We start from the raw sequence: 23,867 nt of genomic DNA on the forward strand, positions 1-23,867 counted from the left end.
CAAAAATATACTATATATTCTATATTGCATCCAGGAGATTCTAGTTGAGCATGACTACTGTCTATTACGTCTACTTATCTTGAAATTGTAAATAATTACACTCTATATGTTTTAAATGAATTTATTATTTTTAATAGCGACAGTTGTTGGTAGCCGTGACCTGTGCAATATATGCACATAGACTTTTGGTCTAAGCCTGCCAATATCTGTCTATGGTAGTGTATATATATGCTGAAATAAATGTATTTGTACATTTACTTGTATGTGTGTGTAAGTGTGTATGAGGTGTGTGAGGTTTCTTTCATGAGTTACTTCCCCTTAGCCTTGTGTTTATATGAATTATTTTGTGTTATTTTTTTCATTTGCAACATGTCTAAAATATTATGTCTCCTTGTTTATTCCACTTTGGCCATTTGACGGAGAGAATTTATATAGGCTTTGCCTGTTATTCAATCCAATTGATTACGACATCTTGTTAATAAAATTTGATGAAATGAAAAATGAAACACCTCGGTCGATTCGGTCATCTTTGATGAAAGAAAATGTAATCGGAGAGAGGTGATCCGAATGACATTTGTACGTCATGCGTAAATTCAACATGTGTGAAGGTGTGTAGGTAGGTATGTAATCAACTGACATTTGATACGCGAAAAGCAAATAAATTCTGCTATCAAATATCGTCATCAACACCCGGTTTACCATTACCGATTACCATAGCTCGACAGAACCACATTTCAGACGTAAACAGTTTACTTCTCCGCAAGTTAGCCTTACCTGGACTGGCGCAAATCAACGGAATGCATGTTTGTGCAGCAGGTCTTTTGCTTAAGAAGCTGATCATCAAGACAAATCGAAAACTGGGTTGTTGAAATGATCGATAGACGTCTCATTGCGGATGCTTCAATCTCATTGCTTGATCTAGAGATATTTCAACAACTGTCACATCATACTAGGATCATTAATACGGCAACACATTTAAGGTGAGCGTTTTGTGTTACAATTTGAATGTAGTACAGTTGAACGGATTTCATATTTTGATTTATCAATGTCATAAAGCTATTTACTATTTCAACTAGTCTAGAATGTTGCAAAGGACAGATTTAGGTCCATCAAGTCAGTCGTTATTTAGGTATGTTGGATACGGAAACTCAAACCAAGTATGTAGAATTTGGGCAAAACTGTGATTCTGAGTCCGAATTCTACACCGACATTCCTGCATAATCATTGACACGTTTTCTCTTATACTTCCGAGAAAAACGGCAATGGCATTGCAAATATATGGAAAAAAATGTATATCAAGCGGGTTGACCATGAATGTAAAAGAAAACAAGTCAATATATGGTATACCACAAGTATACTTTAAAAATTGCGATCGGCTTGGAAAAGCTTCACAGCAATATAAAAAAGTGTATTTCCGGTTAACATGACGTAATTTAGATATCTAGATGTTAACATCGTTTCAATATGAAATGTATATAAAATACAAAAGACTACAGAAACGATATTGTGGAGTTAAAATGATCATCAATATCTTCATTTGATTTTTCCTATCTTAGTAAGCTTACGACTGAGTTAAGCATTGATTAGCGCGCATTATGTTGTTTGCTTGCAAAGCTGTGTCATTCAAATAGATCATAAATATCATACAAAAACAGTTCAATACTTATATTTACGTTTTCACTGCTTCTTATGTTCTTTTTTAACTTATAATTTATAATTAAAATTAAAAATGCCCGCCTTATCGACAGTCCACACAATTTCGTTCAATAGTTTGAACAGCGTATTGTCGCGTGCTGATTGGCAAACAAAGTAGTACTTTGACTTTTTCACAAACACTTCAAATTTATTCCACAATTTAGTATCAATACAATTGCGTATGATATGTCTATAGGGTGATTCCAGTTTTTCAATAGAAATCTGAGCTGAAACTGAGGAACCGTGGATCCGAGACGCGTGAAACTGATAGCGTTTGAAGTGAGTGATCTAGCGACGGAGCACAGGTTCGTTACAAATGTCTGAAATGACGAATGTTTATGTGTGCTGTGACTCATCAGTAGGTCTGTAACATATGTGTCAGTAGATCTATAGAATATGTGTATTTCAGACATTTATAACGAACCGCTGTTGATCAGTGCAGTGTTACAGACGATATTTCTGATAAATTGCAGGAGCGTTAAAATTGTTTCCATTGCCGGCATTAGTGTTTTCAACCGATGTGCATTTTGTAGGATATTGCAGACCTTGGTCTTGTTTTCGTTGTAATAAACGTGTTTTTTATTTTGTTTTTTATTTTGCACATTAAGTTACAGCGATATTTCAGCAGCCGTCATGTTTATTTACATTGGATATTGTAGTTCCGGTCAGTTTTGTAATTAATACGCTAAGAATTGTGTCTCGTGCGGCATGGTAATTATGTCTCGGGCGGCATGGTAATTAAAGTCCCATCAACGACACAGCTCTCAAAGAGGCTATATAGTGACAATGCCATGCAAATGTAAATATTATGGTATGAACCCTATACCGATTGAAATGCCTTTAGCAGGATTATCGAAATGCTTTCATGACATCATTTAACGCGATTTTTATCTTACAGAATTGCGCTTCATTGGTGTATGTCTAAGTTGCTCTTAACATGTCAACTTTACGAAACCTGATCATAGGATAAATTGTAGTGGTGAAGAAGGAAAGCTGTGCAGATCGGTTATGTACAGACTCTTAATGTATTAAGCAAAGTTAATGATTTCGTATTTAATCTTTGCACTATTTGAAGATCAGTTTGTTCTTTTGTACCAGTAAACATCAATAGTAATCCACAGAATGAAAACTTTATTTTCTATTTTTTGTTCATTTCAAAGTATACAGATAAAATGTTACTTCATTTTAAAAAGATGCTTGGGTCGGTGTTTTAGCGCTCTACTATTATCCCATCACGCTTCGCTTAAATTTGTATGCATATGCTACTCAAATAAATAATTCAACCCTTTTCTGCCGGTATCTGGTGAGATATACTTACAAAATTAATATCTAAGTTTTGCTTTCTCCCCTAACAATGTACGTAGTAAACGTGTCGCAACGTTTCAAGAACAGACTGATCCCTTTGTCAAGCTATGACTGAGTGAGCGATTTAATGTTTTACCTGTACAACGATGTGACACAATTGTATATAGTTTATGTCACTCGACCCGGAAAGTTTCGCCTCCAGATAGGGAGCATTTACACACTGCACCGGATAGGTTACAGGTATGATGTAGATCTAGCCCCATCACCTTCGAACAGTTACAACCCATAGACAAGACTTACATTTTCGACAAAACAGGAGATTTATATCAAATTCCTTGCTCAAATTCTCAGCAGTTACATATAGGAGAAACTGGAAATATATATAAATCACAAACACACTTACGCGTATTTTAACTAAATACGGCGACGGTCATATCGCACAACGATCTCTTTTGACTGCGTGGAATGAATGTTCAACCAACATGTACAACTCAATTCTTCCAGAAGGTATGTAACAAAAACACGCAAACCAAAACTATGTATTATATAGGGCTTTGCTTATGTTACAAAATCCTTACTTACCTAATTATATACATAACAAATATTGTTATTAAAGAGTATATATCATTTTACGAGGGCGAATCAGATATCCTTGATGCATGATTATCAAAATTACGACTAGTAAGTTATTTTTTAAATTATTTTTGTATAGGTAGCATTTTGACGCCAATTGAGTTATGAGCCATTGCATTTGATTGTGATACTAAAACGCACTTAACTCCGGCGATTGTGACGTCAACATGGGTTGTGTCGGAAGTCGAAATATGTCATTGACAGTTCAACAACAACAATCTTTGCAAATAGACAAGCAACTCGGGATGGAACGAAAAACTAAGAAGTTAAAATTTCTGCTGTTGGGTAAGTAGGTAAAGCAATCATAGAGTAATAGTGTGCATATCTACCGCCTTACCTTATAACCAAGGCGCAGTGATTAAACGTGATTGGAATTAATTTAAGCTCTAAGCTTGCTTTCCAATCACATGAGATAGCATGTTTGTTATAAATGTAACCATGCGTGGTTATTAAATAAGATACTGTTTAAACTGAACTAAAATTATGATAGAATATTAAATGATGATCTTAAATTGTTACCGTCACTTTAGTAGATAATTAAAGATTTAACGTTTTTGAAATATGATTTTGAAATAATTGACATCTTTTGACACGAAAGTGAGAAAACAGATAAATTGGTGCATTTTGTCGTTTATTGTGAATTCACTTTGTAATCAATTGTATAGATGATAAGAAAATATCCAATCAGCACAACCAATGAATCTATATGATAACGATGGTTTACTTAAACGTTTCGGGTAGGGAACTAGAAAAAGGCTGGCTTAGAATCCCAATGCAATTGTGATAGTGGCAAAACATACAATACCGTTATTAGTAAATATATTCAATGTACAACAAAACGACGTTAAAACAGCTAAAAAACGAAATACCCTAAATCTTGATAATTTGCCTGATTTGAAAGGAGGCCAATCGTGAAAATAAGCCTTCGATTCCTTGCAATGTAACATGATTTAATTATAAACCGTCTTTGAAAATAGGTCTCCTGAGAAATTATTATTTATTCTCAAGATGGATCCATGTGGACCTTAAAAGGCTTTACGTGTTTTCATCAATTCACATGATTCAATATTGCAACAATTTGATGAATGAAAATATCTTCAATTTCGTTAAAAAAAATTGCAGAACATTTTTTTTTCTATGCGATAGCTTCGAAAATTAAGATTGTCTTGAAAATAGAAAGGCTTTGTAAATAAAACTGGGGTTACAGCAGAATCGCATTAACTAATCAATTTAACAGCCTCATCACAGTACTGTACACTTTTAGGATGATAGACGGGGAAGTTTACTTTCAAGCTAGTCTAATCAGGATGTTCATCTAGATCAAGAATATGAATGTATCAATTGAGAGTGTGTGAGGGGGCTTACATTTCGCTGTTTATACTTATTCCCCCACAACCCGTTACCTACACAGTGATAAGAATGAAAGATTTGGCAGAAGAACACACCCGGTCTAACTGACCTGACCACCATGTTCTATGATAAAATGCTTACATAATTTTAATCCACTGTCAAAACGTTGCTTTGCACAGTGGTTTAAGTTCACTGGCATTTGTAACTAAAGTTGAGAAAGAAATATGTTATGAAAACATCGAATAAGTTTCAACACTGTAGAATGATTAACTGTTTATAAATTCTTTTAATTTTACCTTATACTGTATATCAAAACATATCATATTTTCATACAATTGAACTACAATGATAAAAATGATAAGTTTAAACCTTGTGTGATAATTGCAGGTTCTTCAGAGTCGGGCAAAACCACCCTTTTAAGACAAATGAGGTTAGTACGACCTGATTCTTTATCAAGTAACAAGGCATCGCAAACAATGCAAATCCCCTTCATACGTGGTTAAAGATTATATATAGAGGTTTTGCCTCTGATACTGAGTATGAAAACTCTTAAAACTTATAGATTCTACATCATGTTAACGTGGATTTTGTTATTCTATATCCGGGGAGGCCAATACTCGTCATCAAGCAACTGCGCGTCCTTCTCCACAATAGCCGGAAGAGAAGGGCACTTGTCAACATTTTAAAAGCATTATACAAGTTATTTTATTTTTATTTATTTAACAATAATTTTGTATCTCAATTGACAGGTTTTTATAGGCATTATAGACGAATGCGATTATCCATAAAAACTAATTTTGAAAATATGTCACATTTTCCATTGTACACGTAAGTTCCGTTATCACATTGCAGAATTTTGCACAAGAACGGTTTTTGTCTGTCAGAGCGGATGTACTTCAAGACGATCATCCTAGATAATCTTAAGGAGTACACCGAGGCTGTTCTGCAGAACATGTCTGTACTCGGTATTGCCTTCGAGGACGAGGCTTCTGAGGTAAATCCAGGGCATAGCCTTGCTAGGTTCAAGCAACCATACTTATGAGGTGAAGTTGTCGCCAAACTAAGATAACTTGTCTACGCTGTTTAATCCAGGAAATTGGCTAGCTAGGTTCAAACGACCATACTTATGACGGTAAATCATACTAGACGCAGGTAAATTTAAACGCCTATATATCCATGGTAAAGCCAATGAAATGGCTAACCATATGTTCAAGCGTCCATATTTCCAAAGTAAAGCCAGGACAAGAAAATTGATGTAGATCGACTCTAGAACACTGGTTAGCTAACCAACGATCACATTTCTTAGTGAAAGGTTAGCATGGTGCAGCTAGGTTAAGACGAATATGCTGTCTGAGAAATTTCGAATCCAGGACAGTTGTTGTGTAGATTCAGGCGACATAACGACTGTAGGAAAGCCATAATTTGGGCTAACAGATTCAGGCGACATTACGGCTGTAGGAAAGTCACAATTTGGGTTAACAGATTCAGAAGATCATGCCTATAGCATAGTCTTGTCAGTGGTTAGCTATATTGATACAACCATACGTTAAGGAATATCCATACCACTGCGAAAACAATAACTGTACGTTCGACACTGATTTTTCGGGCAATGCAGTACTTATAAGAAGAAAGAATGAATAAAGATGAAGCAAACACACCAACAACAGTGTTCTCGCTGTAAACGAATTGGCAGGTCTAGACAAGTATTCGATCACTAAACCTCAAATTGTTTTACTGTCGCTCTAACTCACTGAATTGTCCGGTCTACGGATATATCCTGGCCCGATTGCATTGCGGTTATATTCAAAACGAAATTCAGAACATTGTTACTGTGTATCCAAAAAATACACTGGAATTAATAAGTATTTTGCAGTGGTCACGAATCGTTGAATGCATATAACTTATTTCATGAAAGCGTGTCAGCCGATTTAATATTATTTAATGCTAACACTTTTATTACAGGCAAACATGTTTCTCACGAATGTCAAGACATCTGAAAACATAAACGATTTTCGAAAGCAGTTTAAGGGATTGTATGACTCAAATGAATTCAAGGAGTGCATGGAGAGGGGCCAAGAATACTGCCTCTGTAATGGGGCGCAGCAGTAAGTTTTAACTGTCATATTCACTAATATATTCATCAATTACTTGACAGTTATGACTGATTGCTTTTGATAAGCTAACATATTTTATGCTGGAATCTTGAAAAGATATATGGAAAAGAAATAAGAATGGGCGTTAGCTAATCTTTTGTTGTTATCATCCTACTTTCAGCCTTTTCAAGTCATTTGACAGGATATCCTCTCCTGATTACGTTCCGACAGACCAGGATATATTGTTCTCTCGGATTGTTACAACCGGTATCACGGAAATCAACTTTAACTTTAGAGGAAACAACCTATGGTATACACACTGATTTCACCTCTTTGTATTGTATATGATAAGTTACCTTGACCTTTAACCTAGATTTTATTATATTTCATGAAAAATTAAGCCAAATAAAGAAGGGAATTATTTAGTGATATAATTTAAAAACAAAAGAGCAATTAATGGTAAAAATGAAATTGCTATTGATTCAAAATGATAAAAACGTGTCTTAATTTTAATTGAAACATGGTAAGTTGTTAAAATGTAGTGTAACAATTTGTTTTTACTTATTAGTTCTTATTATCTTGCAAATCCGTCATGTAAATACCACCCTTTATTTGTTCATTTATGTGTATATATTAAGTGATTGTAAGCCTCTGTTTTCACAATGATAACTAATGCTATTATCCATATGTTGTAGCGCTTTAGAGTAATTTTACAAATTATATAGGGCGCTATATAAATATTGTATATTGTTATTATTATTATATTATTTGACTTTAAAACCTCATAACGTATTTGCTAGAAAAATCACTGTTAGAATAAAATTAACACTTGACACTTTTATAAATACGCACAATTCCAACAAATGCAGAGGATTTTAAGAAAATATCATCACAGTCAACTGGACAACACTCAAATAATACTCGGTACCATCATGATTTTAAATAAAATTATGATTTTACGATGCAAGTGAGAAAACAAGCTATTTCATTTGCATCGTCCGATTACTTTTAATCAAAGGCGTCACTGAATAAATTCAAACGGTTTCTCCGTTTGTATAGACTAATAAAAATAGCTAATTGCTACAGTGTTAGGGGTTCGGTTTTGGCGTTAGCTAGCATTAATTTGGCCCGCCTTTCACCAAGATGAATTGGGTTTCCATTCCCTGATCGAACGTGAAAAAGATATGGGATAATCTGTTTCACCATGTAGGTTCTCTCAGTGTATTCTTGTTTCCTCCCATATGACGATTTCCGTATGCTTCCATCCAGCCCAATAGAAATAATTAATATAAGTTAATATTGTTTGTTTTATAGTCGTTGTAAAATAGGCAATGCTAGATTTCTATATGGATTTTCAAATTGTTATGCGCTATTATAAATTTTGATACACTTACAAATATAAGGTTAAATGCTTTATTTACTCTTGCATATTTAGATGCGCTAACTGATATATGGTATATGCGCTAATTGTTGTCTGGTTAGAGTCGCTAACTGATAATGGTTAGATGAACTAACTGATATATGCTTGGAAGTTGTGTGATTATTAAACGGTTTAATCTAAAGCAAAATAAGGATATATACTTATCAGCTAGACATTTTACTATATGCTTGAGTATAGCTGTGTACTAAACAGTTTGGTGCCAAAACTCTTTTTCTCAGTATGGTTGATGTTGGTGGTCAGAGATCAGAGCGGAGGAAATGGATCCATGTCTTTGATAACGTTACAGCCGTCATCTTCACAACAGCGTTGAGTTTTTACGACCAAGCCATGGATGACCCTGCTAAAACGGTACTCCATTTTAGTTTATATACATATTATTTTATTGGAATGAATTGATATAATACGGGGGGGGGGGGGGGGGGTATTTATTTGTTCATTAACGGTTATTTGATCTTTTCCCAAAAAAAAAAAAGATTGTATGAAACACATTTGAGCTTAACACTGCTACATATGTTTGAGGCTATCGATTGGTCCGGTATCGTATCGGCCGATCCGTTTCAAGATCGCAAAGGGCTAACTAACATAAAGTTTCTGCAATATAGATTTATGACATGAGAAAGTGAAAATATCTTCCTAAAGTGAATAGCTCCTCATTCATTGCTAACAGGTGCATCATATATCTCTTCCGTTTTCCATAGCACGCCCTTCGACCAATATCAGGAATATGATACATACAGTATATGACAGAAGATGGTAAACAGGAAACCGCCAATGGCAAAACGGCCGGACTGCTACAGTACATTTTCATGTAAAGCATCACATGTGATAAGCATCCTTTAAGATACAAAAGACATGCAAGTTTAGTTGATGTAGGACAAGTAGTTACTAGGTTATTGACCTTAACAAATCTTCTTAACCATAATTAAGATGGGGCCCGACCTCAACCATACTGCTTAACCTGGTCAGTTAGCGACAAATATAGGTCAGAAGCTGCATCCGAAGAATCGCATGTGATAAGCACCATTTGATGCATAAGCCATGCAAGTTTAGTTGATGTACAACAAGAAGTTACTTAGTAACTGACATTAACCAATCTTCTTAACCTGGTCAGTCAAGCGGAAAATGAAAGTCAGAACCAGCATCAGAAGCATCGCATCTGATAAGCATCCTTGGATACATAAACCATGCAAGTGTAGTTTGAGATACAATAAGTAGTTACTAGGTAACTGACCTATCCGAATCTTCATAACCATAATTCAGATGGGGCCCGACCTCAACCATACTGCTTAACCTGGTCTTTTAAGCGCAAAATGTATGTCAGAAGCAGCATCCGAAGCTTTTTGTTTGTTTGTTTGTTTGATTTTGTTTAACGTCCTATTAACAGCTAAGGTCATTTAAGGACGGCCTACCCTGTGTGCAAGATGCATGCGTGTAGTGTATGTGCGTGTATTTTGGGAGGCTGCGATATGTTCGTGTTTGTCTTCTTGTAATAGCGCGGAACTGATGCCGACTTTATAGTGCTACCTCACTGAAACATACTGCCGAAGACACCCAGCAGGACGCCCCACTCGGTCACATTATACTGACAACGGGCGAACCAGTCGTCCCACTCCTTATTTGCTGAGCGTTAAGCAGGAGTAGAAACTGCCATTTTTAGCATTGCATGTGATAAGCATCTTTAGATACGTAAGCAATGCAAGTTTAGTTGGTGTACAACAAGTAGTTACTTGGTTATTGACATAAACCAAACTTCTTAACCATAGTTCAGATGGGGCCCGACCTCAACCAATCTTCTTAACCTGGTCAATCAAGCGGAAAATGAAGGTCAGAACCAGCATCAGAAGCATCACATCTGATAAACATCCTTGGATACATAAACCATGCAAGTGTAGTTTGAGATACAAGAAGTAGTTACTAGGTAACTGACTTATCCAAATCTTCATAACCATAATTCAGATGGGGCCCGACCTCAACCATACTGCTTAACCTGGTCTTTTAAGCGCAAAATGTATGTCAGAATCAGCATCAGAAGCATTGCATGTGATAAGCATCCTTAGATGCGTAAGCCATGCAAGTTAACTTGAGATACAAGAAGTAGTTACTTGGTAATTGACATAAACCAATCGTTTTACCATAGTTCAGATGGGGCCCGACATCGACCAATATTCTTGACCTGGTCAGTCAAGCGGAAAATATAGGTCAGAATCAGCATCCGAAGGATCGTATGTATTTAGCATCCTTAGATACATAAGCCATGTAGGTTTAGTTGATGTGAGATAATTAATGACTTGGTAACTGAGCTTAACCATTATTCTTCCCCTTAGTGCAGACAGACGGACAGACAGACAGACGGACGGGAATCGCCAATCTATAAGACCTGCGTTGCAATCCGGCTTAAAATATGAAAATCTCTTGTTTTACCTGTTTAATGATACAACAGCGTCCATTTCACAGTTACTTTGTGATACTTATCTTTTTGTTGCAGAACAAACTTCGTGAGTCGTTAAGGCTCTTTAGATCCGTATGTAAATCCCAGCATCTTTCGAGATCGTCCTTTGTTCTCTTCCTGAACAAAAGGGATGTTTTTGAAATCATGATTGAGAGGAAAACAATCAAATGCTGTTTCCCAGGTTATAAAGGTATATTCGTTATTTGATATTGTATAACCTTCATAATACAGCATTGTGAACACGAAGTGATCGATTTTAGGCAGTTTTTCTATACAGAGAAATTTTCCCGTTTTGATGTAATTTACATAAGCTAATCGAGGCTACAGATTAACAGGTGAACTAATATCTGAATCAGTGGTAGTTGCTATGCATTTCCACACGTTAGTAATCGGGTTTACATTTAGACGACCTAGATTGTAACTGATACTTAGCGATAAGAAGTTTGTTAATCTACCGTCAATTAGATAGAAAATAGCATTTCATCAGTGATATATTATAACCTGTAACCTTTAGTTAAATTATTGTGCAGCTGTTATTTTAGCAAGATATTATTTTGGCGGATGCCGACCTGCCATTTCATGAAAATGAAACCCCCGAAAAAATTGCAAGTTTAACAATGTTTGTCGTATGTTTTCCTCGAGTTTTTATTCTAACATGCCTAAAAATGTATATGTCACATGCCTAAAAATGTATATGTCATTAAAATATCATCAAAACGTACATCAGACGGAGTGGAAGATATAGCTATAAAGGATAAAAGTTTATGTTTGGAAGGCTTATGTTATTTATATACTTCTGAATGCACAGTTTTATATGTTGTATTGATATTCCAAACACATGTGTATACTTGTCTGCTGTAGGTGACAACTCTTTCAAAGAATCTTCCCAATATATATATGAGCAGTTTGAGAAAGCAGGTGGTCGAACAAGTGGAATATACTCTCATTTCACCACTGCCACCGACACGACTAGTTTTGATCGTATCTTTGACACGACCATGGATATCCTCCTCAATAAGAATCTGACGGTGACAGGACTTCTTTAGCCCTACCAAACCAAGTGTGGATCAACACAACAAACCTTCTAAATCCTATATATTGTTCATTGCAGGACGCGAGAGTGTGGGTATTTATCACAGGTCACTTACAGATTACGTGTGTAATGATCTTTGTTTTAACAGACGTTTAATTTCAGCAGTTGTTTGTTGACGACAAGGATTGTAAAGAAAACGTTGTCATTTATTGATATTTCAGTGACAATGTTTTGATACTTCTTTGCGTTTTCCTTGCATACTCAGATGAATTTAAACGGTCTCCTCTCGATGCGAGGGTGTGACATCACTTTGATTTGATTTAGATTAGCATGGCGGGTGTCAACGAAGAAGGAGAATACGCTTACTCTTCCAGAACACCTGGATTTTTGGTCCTGGTTATTTCCTGGATTTTGAATTTAGTTGTGTGTTGCTGTTTTTCTGACACCCCCGTATTCTCTCGTTGAGTTATATACATAGAAACAATGTTCTAGTAATGCTTTAAGTTCATTCATTTTTTTCTTATCGAATATTCATATCTAATTAAAATCATACCTTATTGGTCAATAACGGAACCGTATCCTACTGGAAAGGAACAATAGTATGGTTTTAATTAGATTGCCAGTGTTCAAATGGCTTTTTTTTAAATAGATTAATACGGTCTAGTAATATTTGAACGTTGAATGTTTTTATTTGTTGTATTACATCAAGGTGTTCCATAGCATTCAATGCAAGGAGTTTCCACAGAATTATTTTTGTTTCAAAACAGTTTTGCATGTGGATTGTATGTACTCAATTTATCACACAATAATAACGACACAAGTTTCCATGGAAGCTCTCTCCGGTTTTCGAGACCTCGATCTTAACAAGACAAAAATATGATGTGTTTTTGGTACACAAAGACACAGTGTCACTGACGATTCAACAGAATCAAAGTTCTTGTGACATAAAAGAGAATTTTATCCCGTTAATACCAGTGCGAAAACAACATACCAGTTTGACATATAAAATGTCTGTGTTGTTATCGTTATACACAAACATGTTCCCAACCGTTAATTATTTTTTTTCAAATCAAACAGTCGATAACACATACAATATGATCATGAGAATAAAGTAGAATGAGGATTAAGTATTTGTTCACAGCCGATATTTCTGTATGTGTTTGAAACAAGAATTTCGATTTTTATCATATAACTGTTCGAGTACTTCCTGCCCGTAGAGCATCATAAAATATCTTCCTGTGTGTTGAAGCGGGAGTTATATTTTGTTCTTGAGTGTTGATGCTGTGGCAGATCTGGTCTTGCGATCTAATACTGTAAAAATGTGGTATTTTACTGGATTGTTTGTCATGAAGTATGATATCTCCCTGTATTGTTCAATAATAGTCACTGACTGTAGTGCCACCAGTGTGACAAATGTTGTAAATATCTTGGAGTTGTCAAATACATGTTTTTAAACACAATGTCCATTCAAACGGTATTTACTCTTATTTAAGTGTTTTCCAGTGTTCAGTATGGTTATTATTCAGATGAAAATACCTTGATTATCTTGGTTAATCGTTAGTCCAGGGTAAGAACCGTCTGGAGAGAGTGAGAAATGTAATGTTTTTGCAGAGAACGTATACCCTGCTAGTGTGTATGGACGTCGCCATTCTGTGAACTCTCGTGACCTCTTGAACTGTGTCAGTCGGGGTCACTTGAGTGTTTATTCCGTTGTGTATTGAAAGTATTGGATATATGGGATTCGATGGAAATATGGGATGCGTTGGAAGTATTGGATTGCGAGTCAGAGAGTGAATAACGGTACGAAAGAGTTGTAGATGTGGATACTATGAAATACTATACATTAATGTTGATTTGTGAAGTATTTTTCATACAAGTGCCAATGTAGATCGTCGTATTTTATTTGGGTTCAACGGGTACTACGTTGCGAGCAACGGGTGTGGCGCCGTTACCTCTTCGGAGTCCGCTGGGGAACGGGTGTTGCCCCGTTGAGCTCGTGCGTTGCCCCGTTGATGTTAGCGTTCTTACCAGGGGCGTAGAAATTCCTTGGGTGGTTGGGAAATCAGATGCCATCGTATATTCTGAGGGGAAGGTTGGTTTTGAGCTGCTGGCGGCTACTACACTTTTGGATCGTTCCAAAACCGTGGAGCTGTCAGTAACGTTATGCTTGGTTTGTAGGATAAGGGAAGCAACTCGTAGAATAGAATATGGGGATGGACGGGAGATTTTAGTAATATTAACATTTATGGAAGATAATTTAACTCTGTCTTTCTAGCGTACTTTTGATGGTACTTTTGGTGTTTCAGACAATAGAGTTTGACTTTAGAATCATTGATTCATAGAGCCTAGTGATCAGAATAATTCTAGATCTATATTTTATCCATTTGCTAATCCTATATTAATTCATACAGAGTTGGGGTTTTATAGTATTCATTCATTGGCACTTGGTTCATTTCTGTTATTAGCTAACCTACAGTAGGGATAAATAGACTTGTTTTGTCCCCTACATATATCAGAAAGTTCTGGTATCCAGGGTTCAGACAGAGTTCTACCTTTATTGTACATCATATTTATGAGGGAATTTGGAGAGAGTCTGTAGAATTGTTGTATCTGTATCTGGGTAATTTGATATTGGGTTCCTTAATAAACGGTAACCGTAAAGGTGTGCGTAAACTTATCTTATGCTTTCTGGTTCTTCTTTAGTTACTTAGAACTAGTCAGTCATTAGGTACTTGGTTTGGAAATACCATATAATTTCCTGGGGGCTTGTCATAAGCATTTAGTGACAGTTTAGAATAGTCGTGCTCTCCATGTAAAGGGTTGAGCCAGGGGCGAAGACCGTTACAATACTATAGTGTACATGATCTAGTGTGTTGACGCTTTATTTTGTTTCGAATATTCTTCACTATGTTAAGTGAACGTTTTTTGTTTTATTAATTCCCCATTTATTTTTCACTTTCATAAATTCTTATGCATATGACAATGTATATTTTCTACTACATTACTTCTTACGTGTGAACGTAAAGTTTCCCTTTTGGAAAAAAACACTTTAATAAATTCAAAAGAACTTTCCGAGCCCAAAGCCTGTGTTATGAAGATGAATAATATAAATGTTTGTTTTCTAGCATTTATAAGCAACATTGTCTTATATATTTATTTATTTATTTTCGTTGCTTCCCATAGTCACTGAATCTAACCAAATATATAGTGTTAAGAGACTGATTTCTTCATTTTTTTCCGCTCAGATATATGTTTTCCTTTAAATTTGTTTTATCTATATTTTTTCCTTTGAAAAACGTTACGTTATTCGTGAATACAACATTTTCTAAGTGGCTCCAGGTATAAGATTTATTATCGAAAACGTTTATCTCAGATTTAAATTCCTTCCATCAATGAAAACATATTCTTGGAGTAATGGTACCACCATTGCGCATTCGTTAGGAAAAGCTAAATGATATAAAAACTAGATAAATTGCTATAATAGAACATATGTTATGCCATTCAATAAGCCTTCATTTTCATGCTCTTGCGTGTGGTCTTATTCCCTTTTTTACTTTTCCAATTGTCACACTAATGCACTTATGTAACATGGCTATCCAGTTCTGCTTATTGTATAAAATTGTGTTTCATAAATCAATTTGTTTAAGTGGAAACAGTTGATACAGACATTTTGAAGACGTTTTATCTAATAAACTGTTTTTCATGTTGACAAATTCTCGTCATATTTTTGAGAACAAATCGGTGAGAGAAAAATATCACAGATTATTCATTAAAAAGGAACAAGTGTTGATCGTATTCGAGAGTGTAAAATAATGTTGAATTCTATTAGGATTCAATTGTATATTTGGGAACACGCTTATCATTTTCAATTCCAAGTTTTAACAAACACGACAACTGAATGCCATAATGCTTAAAGACAGCGATCTGATTCGATGAGATTTGCTCATTTGAACGCTTATAGTAACTTTAATTTTCATTATTCATTTTCACTTCAAGTAAGAAGTAAGAATTTATAAATAAATGTAGTCTTTAAACATTAACTGAAATTTAGTAATCACCGTAACTTTAGGCATTTTGCTTTTTCTAGACTATTGACACAGCATGACCATTGTTCCCGACAAGTCGTTAAACTGGTGACATATGATATTCCTGTGATTGAATTGATATGCTCAGTTCTTTGTGAACGGTCATATATTTAGAACGTATGGAAAGACATAAAAAAACTTGGAATATCAAATTTGGAAATACAGATGAGAAGAGTGTAATTTGATATATTGTCGTGTATATTATAACAAAACACACTTTCGAACTGATGTCTGCATTTAAATTGAAAAAATCAAGATACATTAATAAGCATTTAGATAACTTCAAAACATAACTTTTATGAATCTATGAATAATAACGTGGTATTTTGTTTACCTGTTTTTAGTCTGATTTCCTAAATGTTTCTTTAACTCCAAGTTGTAAATAAGACGACAACATTCTATATATGAAAACCTTAAAAACATTCGCCATAGTGAAATTTAGATCATTTGGCTACACTATGTTCACGACATGTATTTTTGCCAAAAAAACATCACCTCTTCTCACCCAGCCTTGATTCAGTTTACAAATATACGTTCTCTCTTTCAATCAAGTTTGAAAAAAGCGTGACTTTTGCACCTTAAACCACACACATTTACGAAGCGCGTCAAACATTTTGTTTCAAAACAAATTTATACATTGCCCTGAATAACAATCGCGATCCAGTGTAAGAAGAACTTATTGCCATCACGATAGTATGTTTCAGCTGCGTTAACCTTCCTCGTTATCTTGTGATGTTGAACACTCCCGATAGCAACAGTGCATCACAAGAAAACTACTGACGCCCATGCGCTGCTCAAAGCCATCTACTAAACGGTTATTATTAGTCATAAGCGGAGGGTAAACAAATGTCATGACAGTGTGAGTGATGGCTGACCGAACCAAGGCCCCCAACCCGCCGTATATAAGGAACCGCGCTGCGTAAGGGAGCTAGCCTTCATATACAAGTTCTGGCAAGTAATTAAGCATATGTTTTTTAAGATGGTGTCTTTTCAAGGAGTTGTGGTCCTCCTTGCATCAGTTTTGGTGGCTACAGATGCATCCTGTTGGTTTAGTCCTATCAAAAACGAAACATCCTGTAAGTATACTATTTTGACCTGTATTCTGTGTTTTTTTATTCGTTTGAATATTACATTAGCACAAATCAAACTTTGAGCGTTTTCGACCCTCATGAAATGTTTAAAACCAACCAAAAACTTCGAAAATTGACAAATATTATTTTCAGACCAACTCAGCATTTTATACGACATTCCATGCCATTAACAGCATCGTTGTTTTAGTTGAATACCAAGTTTAGGAACCTTCCACACTTGTCAAAGTCGTACGAGATAGATCCATTAAAACATACTGATATATAAGGATTATAAAATTAACAAATGCTCCTGTAAAAGTGTATGAATTAGTACCCGTGGTTCGTTAGCTGATGTATAATAATGAAAAATTATGGAGGTATAAACGGTTTGTTGCAGATTTTAAAAATTAATTACTGAAAAATGTGTTGTGTCTCTCCTATGCATATTTAATATAAATATTATGACACAACTGTATATGAAATAAGTTTGAAATTCTGGAAGAAAAAAATATTCATTGAAAGAAACTTTTCTTACGATAAATCTTTAATATAACGTCATAATCCATATAATTTTATTTCAATTTTTCTTACGCATATCAAATCTAAGACTTGAGAATAGTAAGGTATCTTCATGTTCTTAATTTTCTTTAATATATATAAACATATGGACAAAATCAATTTTCTTCATCAATGTAAATTGTTACGCATACTAAAAAGCTTATTGTGGAGATAATTTCCATTGGTTTTGTGTCTCGTGGAGATACGAGGATAGTTGAAAGATATCGTTATTGGATGATAATGGAACTACAATCTAAAGCAAAACATATACGTATAATCATAAACATCTCATTATAGGCAGAATAAAACAATAAAATCAATGATTCAAATAAAATGGGAAATATTTTGTTTTCGAATTTGTTGATTTTTGCCTTTAATTGTTAATTTCAATAGATAAGTATGTCCATCTCTTAGGTACGGGAATCAGTGAGGTTTTTATCTGTTAATTTTGAGAAATCAGAAACTACTTTACGCCATTTAATATCATCAGATCTTTGTTGAGTTTTGAGCGTTGTGATACTTAAAAGAAGATCTGCACATAGGAAGTGGAAGTTTCCAATACAATGCAAAGAAAAGAACATTCCTGCTCTATCTATTTACATTTGCGCTGCAACCCACTGTATGAACGTCACAAGCATAAATGCATTTCATTTGGGTATGAAAGCAAAAAAAACCTCTGGTGACATAACATGTGGTTTACTTATGACGTCATATATTAACCATTTCAATGAGAGTCTTGTCGCTCCGATTCGGATAACATGCAAAATGCCCCTGCGTCAAACGCTTAAATGACTACGGTTAATTATTTGCGCCAATTTTATTTAAATAGGGATGTTCCACCAATGTCGTTTAAAGGGCGACGCATATACAACCCGCAGTTAATAAATAAATTATTTAAGAACAAATAGATAAGGTTAAACAATTGTTCTATAGTTAAAATGTAAATATATGGATTAAACAGCGTTTCTAGTGGGCTTCATGCAATATTGATATAACCGATTTGCATTCATACAAGCATGAAACTTTTAAAAATCCAAGTTCAAAATCGATACAAGCACTAAGAAGATACCAAAACTAGTGGAAATGCACAAGAGTTCATACTCTGTATTATTTATTATCACAGTTGTTCGCTATCTCACTGAACATTATTTACTGGACTTTTTATTGTTTTTTTCCAGTTTTTGGTTCAAAGAGGTTTTATTGTGAGTACTCAAGCCATGCTGAGCCGACAGATAACCAGACGTCCTTGAGCAATGATACGCGCGTGCGTATAAACGTGACGGTTGGTTCCACGTTTGACACGTTGGACTGTGAACACTGCCAGTGTCGACGGGACGGACTTCATTGTTGTGGGTAGGTCTTTGACGATACACATTCTTGTAACACGTTTAATAGAAAGGCATGACATGTTCTACTCTTCCTGATATACAGACTAAAGTGTGATAATAAACTTGTGTTTAAAGACGATTGGGAGCAAAATCTCTTCTATCAAATGATAAAATCATCAGACAGCGGTGATAATAGGGTCACAAGTCACAATACGTGGGTGTGTCTCACGGACCTCGCAATCAGTTACACTCGCTCTGTATCCACCTACAGGTAACAGTAACTTAAACTGTATCTATCAGGATCATATACAGGTAACAGTAACTTAAACTGTATATACCAGGATCATATACAGGTAACAGTAACTTATTCTGTATATATCAGGATCATATACAGGTAACAGTAACTTAAACTGTATCTACCAGGATCATATACAGGTAACAGTAACTTAAACTGTATATACCAGGATCATATACAGGTAACAGTAACTTAGACTGTATATATCAGGATCATATACAGGTAACAGTAACTTAAACTGTATATACCAGGATCATATACAGGTAACAGTAACTTATTCTGTATATATCAGGATCATATACAGGTAACCGTAACTTAAACTGTATCTATCAGGATCATATACAGGTAACAGTAACTTAAACTGTATATACCAGGATCATATACAGGTAACAGTAACTTAAACTATACCTATCAGGATCATATACAACTAACAGTAACTTATACAGTATCTATCAGGATCATATACAGGTAACAGTAACTTAAACTATACCTATCAGGATCATATACAACTAACAGTAACTTATACAGTATCTATCAGGAGCATATACAGGTAACAGTAACTTACACTGTATCTATCAGGATCATATACAAGTAACAGTAACTTATACAGTATCTATCATGATCATATACAGGTAACAGTAATTTATACAGTATCTATCAGGATGATATACAGGTAATAGTAACTTATACAGTATCTATCAGGAGCATATACAGGTAACAGTAACTTATAAAGTATCTATCAGGATCATATACAAGTAACAGTAACTTATACTGTATATATCAGGATCATATACAACTAACAGTAACTGATACAGTATCTATCAGGATCATTTACAGGTAACAGTAACTTATACTGTATATATCAGGATCATATACAGGTAGCGGTAACTTATACAGTATCTGTCAGGATCATATACAGCTAACAGTAACTTATACAGTATTTACATGTATACATGTAACAGTAACGTATACTGTATCTATCAGGATCATATCCAGGTAACAGTAACTTAAACTATATCTATCAGGATCATTTACAGGTAACAGTAACTTATACTGTATATATCAGGATCATATACAACTAAAAGTAACTTATACAGTATCTATGAGGATCTTGTACAGGTAACAGTAACTTAAACTATATCTATCAGGATCATTTACAGGTAACAGTAACTTATACAGTCTCTATCAGGATCATATACAGGAAACAGTAACTTAAACTATACCTATCGGGATCATATACAACTAACAGTAACTTATACAATATCTATCAGGATCATATACAAGTAACAGTAACTTATACATTATCTATCAGGATAATATTCAGGTAACAGTAACTTATACAGTCTCTATCAGGATCATATACAGGAAATAGTAACTTATACAGTATCTATCAGGAGCATATACAGGTAACAGTAACTTATACAGTCTCTATCAGGATCATATACAGGAAACAGTAACTTAAACTATACCTATCAGGATCATATACAACTAAAAGTAACTTATACAGTATCTATCAGGATCATATACAGGTAATAGTAACTTAGACAGTATCTATCAGGATCATATACAGGTAACAGTAACTTATACTGTATCTATCAGGATCATATACAGGTAACAGTAACTTATGCTGTATCTATCAGGATAATCTAACAAATTTTAAATTTCAAAAACAATACTGTGCTGATGTAGAAGAGAGCTCGGTCACTTTAAGGAATTATGTTTTTGATTTTAAATCTTCTAAAACATTAAAAGAAACCACAAGTAGTACACGTAGTATCATTTCAGGCAACCAGTAAAAAACAAATACATTCAGAATGATTTTGAGAAATAATTGTAAATTTCCTACACCCTGGAAAAAACACTATCCTTATTGAGACTACATCGATGCATTCTATACTGTATACAAAGATGCTCAAAATAAAACACTTACTTCAAAAATGAGGCTACTGAAAAAGTAAATATTATAGGCCAGCTCGTTTTGTTAAATGAGTTGATGTAGATATGTAATACCTATCCGCCTTCTTTGTCTTCATTTTCTTTGTCATAAAACATTGCAAAAGATACAACACGGGTTTTTAAAAAAAGAAAGGACTTGTTGATAAAAATAACAGAAAGTATCATTTGTTTGTTCTTGTAAATGTAGCATCATTAACAAGGGACCAATGTAGTAGCAATTTCACATTTAAATGTAATCAAAACACAAATCTTTGTATGGAAGATTTAGTTTTTCCACTCCCACTTTTCCCGTGTTTGACCAAATATTGTAGGACAGGAAAGTTGAGGAAATGTTTTACTTGTTTAGCCATCAAATTGATAGCCTACATCTATTTACTATTTTCACATGATACTGTCAAACAACTTTCTCTACATGACAGATAACGTATTGCATACCATTGGCGGTATGACTACATGCATGTTTGAAATCTAATTTACAACAAATTATATGGATGTGATCACGTAGTTCATTTCACAGCTTTTGGTTGAATAATATATTTACAGAACTGGATTTTACGCGGGAACGTTCCAGGTACCAAAGAAATGTGACGTTATCCCAGATGGATGTGAGCCAATCATTGTCCTAGCAGAGGATCACAAGCTAAATTGTTTCACCAAAAAGCCAATCAGACCAAACCAGTACGGGATGATGCATGTTAGCAATACGGGACCTGAGAGAATGGATAAGATTGTCCGCCGTGTGTTCCATTCTTCTAGTGGTGACTCCGAAAAACCTAAAGTCAGGACCCAGCCAATGGTAGTGGCAAACAGACAAAACAGTCACTGGCCGGACAACTTCCTTGGAGACATGGTTACCATGAACCCCTCCGTTTGGCCAATTCAAAATCAACCAAGGTCATCGTCAAACTCAAGATCCTTTCGTGTCTCCTCTAGATCCGACAACACTCCTGTAGGACAATCTTCCAGGTCAGTCCTTGTGCCTTCAGGTTCCCCGATGGTCTGGCCAATTTCCCAGGATCCTCAGACAACGTTTTCAAGGTCTATCTCAATGAGGAGAACTAACGAGGCATTCCCGGAATCTAAACAGGAAGTTGTTCCCAAGCAAAACGCTGACAAACCATCCACAGACATGGAACTCAATCGGCTTCTAGCAATGAAACTTCTTGGATTGGCTTAGTGAATTATTAAAGTAGAAGTGTTGATATTGCTATTATGATAAACGGAATATTAAGAGCTATCACTAACTCATATTTAGATCTACAAATTTACAAATTAGCACCAGCTTTGCTGAAATTTGCGATTGCAATGTCTGTGATAACTATAGTGTTTATGATATAACAAATATTAATTCTATGTATAAGTGACCCACTCTTCGAACGCTATATAGTAATATAATGTGCATTCCTTGTAATGTTTACCATGCCACCAAAAACCATGAATACAATTACATTGTAAGCTAGTCACAGCCTACAAGACACGGTGATAAACTTTTTAATGACGTTCTGTGTGCTTCTGGATAGGTGACAAATGCCTTCCAGTGTTTTATACAGCTAGTGAATCCTGAATGAACCAATGACCGGTCGGGAAAATTATTGTTTCCGTTATGAATAACTTCGTTTGCTAACTAATAAAGGAATTATTTCACGAACTATTCAAGATTTTATTTTTCACGTTATTTACCTACTATAACCGATTGATTGACATATTCTGATGAACAAGACTAGTAATACACTACGTTAGTGCAGGTCTCATTCCAGTGTACGGCAGTGCGTTAATATAGGTTCATCTACTTCAAATGACAAGATCCTTGATTTCGAGGTTCCTCTTGGATTGGTATTAGCACCACAAAAATATTGCTTTCTTTAAAAACACATCCGCAGAGATGAGTTGTTGTCATAGTATTCGCTGCCACTGTTACACTGATAACATACAAATCAACATACTAGTCTGCTTAGAAACTATATCAGAAAGTATCCAGTATCCGGATGAAACCGATATATTGAAAAGTTATCATTTACTTTGTGGAAAAGCTTACCTTTTGCTACCAGTATGTCGAAAACTATTGCCAAATTCAAGATGGATATCAAAATGCCCCTAGCATTTCAGCCTCTTTAGCTTATAAATAAATTCCCACCAATATTAGCACAAAAAATTAATACGTTAAACAAGTGTGCGACATGCATATTACTTATAATCTACACAGAACGTTTCATTTTTCATTGCTGAAAATGGCAATACTAGAGTATTGCAGTTCTATGAAATTTAAAAATGACGTTAACAGCGACGTTAAATGGTAAGTAGTGTATGCTTTAGAAAATGGTGATGCGGCCATGTAACAGGCATTGCTAGTTCTGACATTAACCGGAATCATGGACATGAATACTAAACGGAAAACCTCGACCAGAACGTACCTTTGGTACTCATACTGAATCTACAACTTATCCCACTTTTCTGATGTCATCTTTTAAAGCAAGTCCTCAGTTGTGTTACGTTATATTCTGGATGGTACGTTTTGCATAGTATATTTAGTTAAGGACTTGTTGTCAGGAAAATGTGTAATGTACACAAATTACAGA

At 35.0% G+C, this 23,867-nt stretch overlaps 2 protein-coding genes across 2 annotated transcripts; both read left to right on the forward strand.

Annotated features, from left to right (window-relative positions):
* Positions 1-3,800: 3,800 nt before the first annotated feature.
* On the forward strand, positions 3,801-12,012 carry LOC110464426 (guanine nucleotide-binding protein alpha-3 subunit-like). Its single transcript, XM_021519634.1, has 7 exons — positions 3,801-3,918; positions 5,371-5,413; positions 5,836-5,977; positions 6,946-7,088; positions 8,736-8,865; positions 11,003-11,012; positions 11,828-12,012. The coding sequence occupies exons 1-7, from the start codon at positions 3,801-3,803 to the stop codon at positions 12,010-12,012; spliced, it is 771 nt and encodes a 256-aa protein (XP_021375309.1).
* Positions 12,013-17,027: 5,015 nt separating this feature from the next.
* On the forward strand, positions 17,028-22,933 carry LOC110464434. Its single transcript, XM_021519646.1, has 3 exons — positions 17,028-17,160; positions 18,891-19,065; positions 21,835-22,933. The coding sequence occupies exons 1-3, from the start codon at positions 17,052-17,054 to the stop codon at positions 22,466-22,468; spliced, it is 918 nt and encodes a 305-aa protein (XP_021375321.1). The 5' UTR covers positions 17,028-17,051; the 3' UTR covers positions 22,469-22,933.
* The last annotated feature ends 934 nt before the right edge of the window (positions 22,934-23,867 follow it).

Source organism: Mizuhopecten yessoensis, unplaced genomic scaffold (genome assembly GCF_002113885.1).
Source record: "Mizuhopecten yessoensis strain PY_sf001 unplaced genomic scaffold, ASM211388v2 scaffold10987, whole genome shotgun sequence".
Lineage (NCBI taxonomy): Eukaryota > Metazoa > Mollusca > Bivalvia > Pectinida > Pectinidae > Mizuhopecten > Mizuhopecten yessoensis.

What these genes read in the sequence shown, in the direction of transcription:
- LOC110464426 (XM_021519634.1), top strand. Translation starts at nt 3,801, where the DNA reads ATGGGTTGTGTCGGAAGTCGAAATATGTCATTGACAGTTCAACAACAA. An exon ending in GTTAAAATTTCTGCTGTTGG is followed by an intron (nt 3,919 to 5,370) that starts GTAAGTAGGTAA and finishes TGATAATTGCAG; the next exon opens with GTTCTTCAGAGTCGGGCAAA. An exon ending in ACCCTTTTAAGACAAATGAG is followed by an intron (nt 5,414 to 5,835) that starts GTTAGTACGACC and finishes ATCACATTGCAG; the next exon opens with AATTTTGCACAAGAACGGTT.
- LOC110464434 (XM_021519646.1), top strand. Translation starts at nt 17,052, where the DNA reads ATGTTTTTTAAGATGGTGTCTTTTCAAGGAGTTGTGGTCCTCCTTGCA. An exon ending in TATCAAAAACGAAACATCCT is followed by an intron (nt 17,161 to 18,890) that starts GTAAGTATACTA and finishes GTTTTTTTCCAG; the next exon opens with TTTTTGGTTCAAAGAGGTTT. An exon ending in GACGGACTTCATTGTTGTGG is followed by an intron (nt 19,066 to 21,834) that starts GTAGGTCTTTGA and finishes ATATATTTACAG; the next exon opens with AACTGGATTTTACGCGGGAA.